Source organism: Ascaphus truei, chromosome 15 (genome assembly GCF_040206685.1).
Source record: "Ascaphus truei isolate aAscTru1 chromosome 15, aAscTru1.hap1, whole genome shotgun sequence".
In the NCBI taxonomy this organism is placed as follows: Eukaryota; Metazoa; Chordata; class Amphibia; order Anura; family Ascaphidae; genus Ascaphus; species Ascaphus truei.
Window position 1 is genome coordinate 36,745,652 of NC_134497.1, and position 12,102 is coordinate 36,757,753.

Consider the following 12,102-nt stretch of genomic DNA (forward strand, 5'->3'; position numbering starts at 1 on the left):
CGGACACTCACCGCAGAGGGGGGATCCTGCCTGACTCTCCCGGCCCCTCCCAGCTGCTGCATGTGTGGGAGCCGCTGCCGCTGCCGCTGCTGCTCTCTGCCCGGCTGAGAAGGGATTGCTTCCTGCTGCTTGTGTGCCTCTGGTCTAGAGCGACCACGTGACCATCAGCTGCCAATCACAGTAATAATAATAATAACCAGCACCAGAGGGGTTAATGTTAAAGGGGAAAAGACACCGTGAGACTGTCCCTGCCGGGGGCGTGGCTTAGAGAGTGGCCTAGAAGGCGTGGCTTAGAATGACGTCACGTGATGAGGACAAGCAACGCAAGATGTTCATAGAAATGTTTTATATAATTATTAATTATCTTTTTCCCATGTGTCATTAAAGAGAAATTGCTGGGTGTGGAAAGGTGCGATGTTACAGTAACCACACACCTGAGGTGTATTGCAGATGCCGTTCATAAGACAAGTGATATGGGGGGGGGGAGGGGGGGGTGCTTGCCCTCGGGACGTGGCTCCTACACCCCCCCTCCCCCCGAAAGTTACCTTTATAACAGAAACATGGTGGCAGAATGTAGGTTCCCTTTGTGCAAATAGCTAACATGTAATGTTTAATTCGGCGATTAACAAACCCATTACAAACTGTGCGTAACCTTTACCATCAAGGTGTCTGCCACTGACATAAATAATAACAGCTATCGCTATACGCGCTGCTCGGCCTTAAGCACAGGGGCGGTTATGTGTGACCCTGGGGGGGTCCCATTCTCTCCCGGTAACACAGGTATAATTGAGTGTAAGCTCTGTGGGTTTTACACCGGTACCATAGCTTTTGGGGTGTTTAATAAATTTATTGGGGTGGGGGGCTGCACACGGGTCCCCACTGGGGTGGGAGGCTACATTCGGCCCCCAATGGGGTGAGGGGCTGCACATGGGCCCCCATGGAGGTGAGGGTCAACACATGGGTCCCCACTAGGATGGGGTGCTACATTTGGGCCCCCGCTAGAGTTGGGGGCCACACATGGGCCCCCACTGGGGTGTCGGGGGCAACACTTGAGAGAGCTTTTGCAGAGACGTGCCTTCATGAATTATTATAATCACAGAATTACGTTATTAATAGGCACTAGTATTGGTAGTTACAGGGCCCCCAACATAAATCTTGGGGCCCAGGACAAATGCAAGGAGCAGAGCCCACCACCCATAACCGAAGAGGAGATTACTCAAGCGCTTCTCAAATTAAAACTAAGCAGCCAATGTGGACCTGATTTACTACAATCTAGGTTCCTAAGACTTGGTGCCCCAGCAATTGCCAAACCAATTGCTTCCATAGTCAACTCTATCCTGCCTGCAGGCCATATCCCTAAGACCTGGAAAGCTGACAGAGTTGTCCCAATCTTCAAAAGTGGGGACAAAAACACTGTCTCAAACTACAGGCCAATCTCCCTTCTCCCAATCCTATCCAAAGTCATGGAAAAATGTGTCCACTCCCAATTAAGCAAAAATGTGAAAAAGAAAAAATGTGCACAAGCGCTAAAGACTAAAACACCAGTGTGACAATTGCAAAATTATATATATATATATATATATATATATATATATATATATATATATATATATATATACTGCCTAGTAATACTGTAAGTACTGACAGAGAAAGTGAAAGTGAAAACAAAGAAAAACCTGGCGCCAAAAGTTCGTTGGATAATCCTGTACTCATCAGGGGTACAGCACACTTGCTTGACAGGCCATGTAGGGGAAAAAACACAAACAGACACAGATCATAGTGCAACACTGTAGGGTTAAAACAGGTCTACACGAATACACACACTGCACATATAACATAGAGACTCCTAGTGACTATAAAAACTATTTATTAAATAAAAAGAACTATGCCATAAAATGGTTTGGACAAATGAGAACACCGCTGGTCATCCAGATGGGAAAAATCAGAGCCCTACTTACAAGCAGCAAGGCAAATACAGGCAATGCAACAAAGAGTCCTCCGGCTGCTGCTGATGTCTTTGCAGAGATGTAGTTCCTGCTGCACCGTGACTCTCGTGCTGACTCTCCCTCCAGGGGTTAACAGGAACAGTGGCAGTGTCGGAGGCCCGCTCGGGGGGCTCACAGCTCTCCTCCACGTGAGGCTGCTCTCCTCACTTCCTCCTCCGGTTACACAGGCTGTCTCAGCGTGCCCGCGCGCGAGTGTGCACGTGCCCTTAAAGGGACAGTACAAGCGTCCTGTATGCCAAGAACTAAAGGCTGCAATGGGGCTCAAATGTGACCAAGTGTCCCAAAAAGTCCAATACCAAGCTCAAAGTGACTGTGTCACCTGCCCTACGCGTTTCGTGGATGTTAATCCACTTCCTCAGGGGCTACAAAGACTGACACTGAATGACATGTACATATACCCTAACCAATTAAAAATTAATTGCCCAATTAGGCTGTATAGCCTGCATGCCATTAATATCAAATCACTACGTCTCTAACAACATAATACACATACAATACATTAAACAACATTAAAAACATTCAGATATCAACTGATAACCATATATCCCAAAATTGAGGCCAGATGTAATATCATAATAGGCATTGATATATACCAAAATGCCAAATTAAGCGATTACTATAACAAGACAAATTTCCCTAGCCAATTCCAATCTGGCTTTCGCCCCAAACACTCTACCGTAACTACCCTGCTAAAAGTTTGCAATGAAATCCAGTGTGGAATGGAACGGGGTCAACTCACTGGTGCAGTATTCCTAGATTTTGCAAAGGCTTTTGATACTGTTGATCATGCTATCCTGCTTAACAAACTCCAGAGCTCTGGAATAGGGAAGCATGCTTTAAACTGGTTTCAGTCCTACCTATCAGGTAGATCCCAACATGTGTCCATCTCTGGCTCTAACTCTAACCCCCTGGATATCACCTGTGGCGTCCCTCAAGGCTCTGTTCTGGGGCCCCTACTCTTCTCAGTGTTCATCAATGATCTCCCCACAGCTTGTCAGGAAGCCTCAATACACATGTATGCAGATGACACAATCCTATATGCACACAGCCATAGCCTCTCTGACCTTCAACACATACTTCAGTCTGACTTTTTGAGACTCGAAAACTGGATTTCCCAAAACAAACTGTTTTTAAACACTGACAAGACTGTAACAATGGTATTTGGGACCAAGACTACATTTTTTTTTTTTCCATAAAGTTTTTTATTTGGCATTGTTTCAACAGGTATGGCAAAAATACAGTGCAATTTACAGTACCTAATAATTTTAACATTTTTTGGGGAGTAGAGAAAGACAAACTAAGTTGTCGAGACGGGGGGATCGCCTTCCAGAGGTGAAGGCAGAGAGGGGAGGGGATAAGGGGGAGGGTAGGGGGGGAGGAGTAGAGTGGGTAAGGGGGGTTTGCCTCCTGGCTGAGGGGGGTATGATTGATAAGTTCGTTAGAGTTTTATCTACTCAGAATTTTTCTGTCTTTGGGGGGAGGGAATTTTTGTTCCCTACCCTGTTGGGGCGGGGCGTCTGTCCCGGGTTAGAAGAAACCACGGGTCCCAAACTGAGTCGTGCGCAGGGAGGTTTTGTCTAAGGACGGCAGTCAGCTGCTCCATGTGCATCACCTCGTTTATTCTCTTTTTGATCGATCCCAGGGCTGGCGTGGTCATTCTCCTCCAGGAGGCCGCTATCTCACATCTCGCCGCAGTGAGAATGAAGGATATTAATTTCCTAGTTGGCCGGACAATGTCGGACATCGGTCTGGCCAGAAGGAAGGTCAGTGGATCAATAGGTAGATCTAGGTCAGTGACCTCTTTTAGCAGAATTTGGACCTTGGTCCAGTACTTCACAATTTCTGGACATGTCCACCAGATGTGAACCATGTCCCCTCTATTGCCACAGCCTCTCCAACATTGGTCTGATGCCAGAGGGTAGATTTGGTTTAAACGTGCTGGGGTAAGATACCAGCCAAACAGAACTTTATATATATTTTCCTTTATTGTGGTACATAGGGAAGTTTCTGAGGCTGCCTGCCAGATTTCTTCCCAGATCTCTCTGTCTATAGGTATGTTCAGGTCTGAGGCCCATTTGAGCATATAATCGTGCTGGATTAAGACCTTTGGATTCCCCAAGGTCCGATAGATCTCAGATATGAGCCCTTTCTGATGGGTCTTGACCTTACAGAGATATTCGAATCTCGTGAGAGTGGGGTACTCTGGGAGTGGGCATATTTGACGGATAAAATGTCTGATTTGAAGGTATTTGAATGTGTCCAATTCTCTGATTTGATATTTGGCCCTTAAATCTTGATAGCTCAGGAGCTTCCCAAGGCTTAGGAGGTCTGCAATCGCCCCGATACCCCGTCGTTTGAGTTGGTCGAACAGACTAGATCCACAACCCGGGGGGAATTTCGGGTTGTTGGTAATAGGCGTCAGTTGGGAGCTTGATGAGGATAGGCCATATTTATGTTTACATCTCATCCATGTTTCGAAGGTGTGTATTGAGGCCTGTAGTTTAAGGTTATGGGTCTGTCCATCCCCTCTGTCTAGGCTCCAAAGGCATGCTTGTAGAGAGGGCATTTTGGCGTATTGAGTTTCCATTTCTACCCAGCAACAAAGGGCCGGGTCTGTGTTCCACATTACTGCCTGCTTGAGTTGAGCGGCAAGGTAGTATTTCTGGAGATCTGGGACTCCCAGGCCCCCCTTGGATCTTGGTGTCAATAGGACCGATCTGGCGACTCGGGGCCTCTTGCCCTTCCAGATAAAATGGAATATTCTATTTTGTATGTTTTTCAGATCAGTGCCCGGGACATGGATCGGGAGTGTTTGAAATAGGTATAACATTCTTGGGAGTATATTCATCTTAACAGATATCATCCTCCCGATCCATGAGATCTGGTAACCTTCCCACTGATCTAAATCTTTTTTAATTTCCCCCCATAGTTTCGGGTAGTTATCCCGATATAGATCCCGGTAATGTCTTGACACATTAATTCCCAGATATTTAATGTGTGAAGAGCACCATCTATAGCGGAAATTTATTTTGAGTAATTTAACTTCGGGATCTGGGAGACTAAGGTTCAGAGCCTCGGATTTATTGCTGTTTATTTTGTATCCCGATACCATTCCAAATTCTGTTAGTTCCCTTTGAAGGTTAGGAAGGGACGTTTGGGGTCTAGTCAGAGTAAGAATGATATCGTCAGCGAATAGGGAAATTTTGTAGTGTTCTTTTCCAATAGCTATGCCCTGAATGTTTGGGTTTGTCTGAATTTTAGACGCCAGTGGTTCAATCGTAAGTGCAAAAAGAAGGGGGGATAGGGGGCATCCCTGTCTCGTACCGTTTTTGATTTGGAACCTTTCAGAGCCACCGCCAGAGATACGTACCATAGCAGACGGGTTTTGGTAGAGCGCCCGGACTCCTGTTAGAAATGAGTCCTTGAAGCCGAATTTTGCTAGCGTGTGATCTAGAAATAACCAATCAATCCTATCAAATGCCTTCTCTGCATCTAAACTCAATAGCATAGCCTTTGTGCCTGTCAGGTGGGTATGGTCTACTATATTAATAATCTTTCGGGTGTTGTCCGAGGCTTGGCGGCCCAGGACAAAGCCGACTTGATCTGTGTGGATAAGTCTCGGCAGGATAGGATTTAGTCTGTTCGCCAGGATCTTACTATATAATTTAAGATCGTTGTTCAACAATGAAATTGGTCTGTAACTTCCACATTGGGTGGGGTCCCTACCCTCTTTGAGGATTATGGCCAAATTAGCGGACGACATTGAGGGAGGGATAGGACTTCCTTCTAAAAATGAGTTGAACAAATTCAGTAAGTGGGTTGATAAGATAGGTAGAAATTTTTTATAGTAGGCATTAGTGAAACCATCAGGGCCCGGCGTTTTGGATATTTTTGATGCCTTTACGGCAGTCGACAGCTCTTCAAAAGTTATTTTTGCATTTAGTCTTGTGTTCTCCTCCTCGGTTAGCGAGGGAAGTTCACATTCACTTAAGTAATCTATAGCTGCCCGTCGGCCAATGTTGTTCGATTTTGCGAAGTGAGCTCTCAGATTGTATAATTTGGTATAGTATTTGGTAAATTCCTCCGCTATTTTTTTCTCGCTGTATACTATTTCACCAGAGCTATTTTTTATTGCAGTTATCTGTGACCTCTTTTGTATTCCTCTTAACTTGCTGGCAAGAAGTCTATCGGCCTTGTTCCCTTTATCATAATACCTCTGACCCGTCCATTTTAGAGCTTTTTCTACATTGTCCATTTGGATCACTTGTAGATCATTCCTAGCGGTTGTCAATTGTTTGTAAATTCTCCATGAGGGATTAGCTTTGTGTAGCTGTTCTAAAGAGATTATTTTATCTGTCAGCTCTTTGGTTAATTTGGTTTTAGTTTTTTTCCTGTGGGCGGCAATTGAGATAAGGTTTCCTCGAATTGTCGCCTTATGGGCCTCCCATAGGGTTGCTGGAGACGAGACTGAACCCTTGTTAAGTCTAAAATATTCCTTCAGAGATTTTTTGATGTTTCTGACAATCTCAGCGTGATTCAGTAGGGAATCATTTAGTTTCCAGCTGTATGAGGTCGATTTGACAAATGGAATGGATAGGGTCAGGGAGATGGGAGCATGGTCTGACCACGTAATAGGGCCTATATCTGACTTAGTGGCGGCCTCTAGTATATTCTTGGTTGCAAGAAAGTAGTCAATACGTGAATAGGTCTGGTGAGGTGCCGAGTAAAAGGTATAATCTTTTTGTCCCTGATGTTGTGTTCTCCAAATATCCACTAGGAAAAACTCACCCATGATATCTTTAAATTTTTTCCCCAATCTTTGGGATTGGGTTGAATGCTGTCGTCCTGGGGTGCTCGATTTGTCTTCGTTTGGGTTGAGAGCCATGTTCAGATCTCCCGCGACTAGCAGGGAGGATATATAATTTGGGTCTATTTTTTCTAGAACATTTTTAAAAAATTCTGACTGGTTCTCATTTGGAGCATAGAGGTTAACGAGGGCGATTGCAGAACCCGAAAGTGAACCGTAGACCACAATAAATCTCCCCTCTGGATCTGCCATGATTTTTGTTAAATTAAATGGGGTGCCCTGACGGATCAGAATGGCAACCCCTCTACGTTTACTACTGAACGATGAGAAATAGCTCATCGGATAAGTTTGTTGAAATGTTTTAGGTGGATCCTGAGATGTAAAATGGGTCTCCTGGAGGAAAACAACATCGCCACCAGACTTTTTTATTTCCTGAAGAGCAAGCCTACGTTTTCTGTTGTTATTTAGGCCCTTGACATTCAGGGACACTATTTTTAGTGCTGTTGATGGGCCATGGGCTCTAAGTTTCCTCTAGTTGGTGAGGTGTCTCCCTTTTAAGCGGGAAGATGTGGATTCGAATTTAACTAGAGGGTTCTTACTCTCTGTCTTTGGGGTGTTCTTTAATTATTTATAAAGTTAGGGATTCTCAGCCGGGAAGGGCAGGGGGGAGAGGATGGGTAAGAGGGGGAGCCCGCTGGGACAGTAACAGCGGGGAGAGGTGGGGAGAAAGAAAGTCGACTCTGAAAGAGTCGTAAAAGTTGAGATCCGGTCTGAACTACGGACCGGTTTGTAGGGTTTAAGACCCTTGGGGGGCGGGTCCGGTGATGACCTCTAGCAGTCTCGGGCAGGGAGGAGACCCTTGGGTATCTCTGTTGTCGTCCGTATCAGGCGTAGTGGTCCCTTTTTCTACGAGAAGGGAAAGTTTTGGGCCTGTGGTCTTACAGGGGAGAGCGCCTATTTATTTATTTGGGGGCTTGGAGTGGGTTACTACTTTTGTTGTATCCCTAGGAGAGGGTTGGGAAATAGAGACGGGATTTTGGGTCTAGGGGGGGGGAGCGTGGGCGAGAGATGTTTTCTTTTTTTTTTTTTTTTTAATTTCCCCCCCCCCCTTTTTTTTTCCCCTCTTTTTTTTTTTTTTTTTTTTTTTTAATATATATTTTAATAGTAATAGGGAGGGGTGGAGCAGACGGGGAGGGAGGGAGTGGGTAGAGGTAGGGAAAGAGGGGTGAGGAGGGGGGTAGGGCGGGGGGGGAGAGGGGGGTATAGAATGCACATTTTTACAATAATGTAATTCCAGCATGTTAGTCATATCAATGGTTCAATTGTTTACCCATCCCGTTTGGGAGTCGAAAAGAAACCTTCGTGCTGCAGATTCTGCAGGGTTGTGGGGGGCGGGGTAGGGGGTAGGGGGGGGAAGGGTGGGTATGGGGGGGAGAGCGGAGTACATTGTATAGATGAGTGTTTATCAGTCTTCCTATATTGTACACCTTATGTAGACAGTTGGTAGCATATTCTATAATTAGGAGACCGTGTGATCTCCCGTGCTATTCTCACTGGAGAGGACTCTCCTCAGGTTTTTTTTAGCTTCGGCAGCTTAAGGCAGTAGTGTGGGGGGGGGAGGGGGGCGAGGAGGGTGGGGGTGAGAACGAGGACGACTCAGGAATGGGATGAATTGCTTGGGGGGGTTGGGGGGAGGGGTGTATGCAGGGGGTTGGGGGGGGTACCGGGAGGGGTGGGGGGGAGCAGGAGCGGGGGGGGTGGTAGGGTATTCTTGTGTATGTGAGTGTGAGCCCGTCATCGTATATTATGCCTCTTATACGTAGGGGTGTTCGCGGTGACTATGGGCATAGTGTTTGGGGAGTCTTGTGATCTCGCATTGTGTGGTTCCCTATTGCAGCCCTCCGTAAGTTGAGCATGTACCCAGGTCTGGAGCAGCAAATTGTTGGGGGGGCGGGAGAGAGTAGGGAAGCTGTGGGGGTTCGGGAAGTGTTGGGGTGAGTGTGGGGGGGAAGGGGACAGGGGGGGGGGAAGGGGACCGGGGGGGGGGGGGGGACGGGCGAGGAGAGGTCGGGGTGGGGTGAGGGTGGGGGGGATGCATCTCTATAGTGGGCCTCTGATAGACTTTGTCTATTGTGCTTTTATTGGAGAGCGCGCTAAGCACATCGGTGTGTATCCTAGCTAATCATAGCGATTTGTCAGGCCTTATATAAGTGGAGTAGCTATGGTTACACATGGCCCTGTTACAGTGCGTAGGGAGTTCTGGAGAAGCCGCAGAGAGCTAGCGCTTTTAGCCATATGAGGAAAGGCCTGGGGACTTTGAGGGGGTGGGCGGGGAGTGATCAGTAGTTGAGGGGGTATGGGACTAGAGGGGGGGGGGGGGTTATATCCTTAGTTGTAACGTTCTTCAGTTCCCATTGAATACAGGTGGTTATTTTTACATGAGAAATACATATCAATAACATTCAGATGATAAGGAGTAACAAAAAGTTAATATAAATAGTATAATAATAATAATAATATAATATAAAGACATAAAAAAAAAAGGGAGAAAGCATTTCCACTGTGATTGTCTTTCCGGTTAACTGAGCTTGTCGTGTGACTTCTGTCCTGTTATTGTCCTTCAATATAGATTTGAGTGTACGGGTTATCATCGGGGTGGGGGTGGGAAGGGGGAAGATGAGTTCGGGTTGAGGGGTGAGGGGTCGCCATTTAGGGGGGGGAGAGGGGGGTGGGTGTCTATGGGGGGGCGTGGGGGGGTATGGAGGGTAGGATAGACAGGGGGGGAGGATGGGGGGAGTGAGAGGGAGGGGGGGAGACGGGGAGAAAAGGGGGGGGGGAAGACGGGGAGAAGGGGGAGGGGGGGGGGATAAGGGGGGGGGAGACGGGGAAAGGGGGGGAGGAGGGGAGGGAAGGTCAATGGGGGGGGTCCTTATCTAAAGCAGAGTAAACTCAATATCAGTCGTTCTGCGCTACTTGCGGCCCAAAGAGGACTGTGTAACTTGGGGTAACAGGGTTAAAACAAACTGGGAAGGTGTGTGTATGGGACAACATTACAGACCCTGTCCCTTATGGATCATCCGCGGGTTGTAGCGTTCTGGGACAAGGATTGTCCTGGGGCTCGGTCGTCCCTCTACTCGTTTCCCGGGAAATGCAGGGTCTGCTTCTGTTCGGGGGCTCCGTGGATGCCTCAATCCCCCCTCAGCCGAGGGGGGGCGGTGAGAGGCTCAGCGCGGGATACTCTCCAAAGCTAGGTGCTCGATGTCTCTGCAGACCCGTCCTGAAGGTTCGTGTGCTGAGGCGGTAGTCGAAGGAGGATGCGCCACGCAGGAGGGACAGCGGTCGCTGCGGAATTTCAGTAACTCGATGGGGGAAGTTAAGCCCCGCGCGCCGCCATTTTGTCATCGGGATGCAGACAGGCTCTCTCAGGGCGGCTGAGCAGGTGCGTAGAATATCCGTTACCTCATTTCTCCCGGGGGTTTCGCTTCTCCGCGATCCTCTCCGAGGTCCTTGTCGGCTGGTCCTCCTTGTCGCTGGATCGATTTCCAGTTAAGTCGGACGATCCAGGAGGGTCCAGAGCCAGGCCCAAGGTCTTCGCTAGGGGTTCCATGTCGTCGAGATGTCTTATAGAGAGGTATTTCCCTTTATGGTTGATGACCAATTTAAAGGGGAATCCCCATTTATATTTTATGCCCTTATCTCGGAGGAGCAGTGTTAGAGGGCGCATGTCTTTCCTGCGATCCACCGTCTGCTTCGATAGGTCGTTATAGACCTGGAGTGTTTCTCCTCTAAACATGATTGTCTCGCACGCGACATGCTCCGATGAGTTTGTCCTTCGTGGTGTAACTGTGGAGCCTCACGATAACATCTCTCCGTCGGTTTGCATCATCGGATCGTGGGCCTAGCGCTCTGTGCGCCCTATCGATTTCTAGGTCGCGTTGATCGATTTCTGCGCAGATGGAGACGAAGAAGTCTGTCACATATTCACGCAGGTGGCCTGGTAGGATCGTCTCCGGGATGCCTCGGATCCGTAGATTCTGACGGCGATCCCGGTTTTCTTGATCCTCCAGGCCGTCGCGGAGGGAATGGATTTCTCGGCCGAGTCGGATGATTTCTTCATCCGCGTCATTTTGGTGTTGCAGGGCCTCTTCAAGCTTTGTTTCAAGCGAAGTGGTTCGTTCCTGGAGGCCCTGGATATCCTGCTTAATTGCGGACACCGCTTCTTTGAGGTTAGCTTGTAGAGTCCTCTGCAGTTTAGCATGAAGTTCCTCCAGGAATTCTTTTGTGATGCCCCCGTCCGGGGGGGGAGTTGTAGCTGGGCTTGCAGGATCTGTGCGGCCTTGCGTGCCTCGTGTTCCCGGCGGTGAACCGCCATCTTGTTTTTTTCCTCCTGTGTCTGAGTGCTGTTTCGCGGGGGTAAAATACTTCCCAACCCCTTGGGTAGGTTGGTTCTTCCCCTTGGTAGACATCCCTGTGTTATCAGGAGGCCAGAGGGAGGTTTTTTGGGGTTTTTATCCGGACGAAAGAGGTCTGTTTTTTATGTTTATTCGAGTGGGTCTCGGGAGCTCTCCTTTCACCCGACTGCACTGGTCGACGTCATCGGCACGCCCCCCCAAGACTACATTTTTAAAGCTTCCAGCGACTGAGCTCCACATTAGAACCAACACTAACACAACCCTAACTCCTTTTACTAGTTTTAAATACCTGGGCATATGGCTTGACTCCCACTTAACATTCGGGATGCACATTGATACCCTGACAACCAAGACCTATGCCAAACTAGGAGTACTTTACAGGAACAAATCCTCCCTAAGTCTCCTGGTCAGAAAACGTATCGCACAGCAGATGCTAATGCCAATTATTGACTATGGAGACATAGTATATGGCTCGGCAACTCAATCCCACCTTAGCAAACTTGACACCCTCTACAATTCAATTTGTTGTTTTGTTCTCCAATGCAACTACAACACACATCACTGCGAAATGCTCAAAGAACTAGATTGGTCATCACTCGAGTCGAGGCGCAAAGTTCACCTTTCCTGGCTTGCCTTCAAATTCTTTATGGGCAAGCTACCCAGCTATCTGAACAAGCTCTTCACCCCTACCACATGCAGCACCTATCACCTGATATCAGACTCCAAAAGACTGTTCATGGTCCCAAGGCTCAACAAAGTATCCGGCCGCTCCTCCTTCTCTTACCGTGCACCCCAAAACTGGAACAACCTACCAGAGACTCTTACATCCACCACCAGTCATACGCCCATAATATATATTATCTTTAACTGTGCACGC

General features: G+C 47.8%; 2 protein-coding genes across 4 annotated transcripts in view; one reads left to right on the forward strand and one right to left on the reverse strand.

Annotated features, from left to right (window-relative positions):
• Positions 1-262, reverse strand: part of LOC142466812 (uncharacterized) — a 557,357-nt gene extending 557,095 nt beyond the window's left edge. The window contains exon 1 of one of the 3 annotated variants that reach the window (XM_075572271.1): positions 12-241. In XM_075572271.1, coding sequence (XP_075428386.1) covers positions 12-62 — 51 coding nt within the window. In that variant the 5' untranslated portion in view covers positions 63-241. Of the gene's footprint in view, positions 1-11 lie in introns of all 3 variants that reach the window. The other 2 variants (XM_075572270.1, XM_075572277.1) reach the window with 2 other exon arrangements.
• Positions 1-12,102, forward strand: part of LOC142466814 (uncharacterized) — a 361,963-nt gene that overhangs the window by 125,405 nt on the left and 224,456 nt on the right. The window lies entirely within an intron of this gene.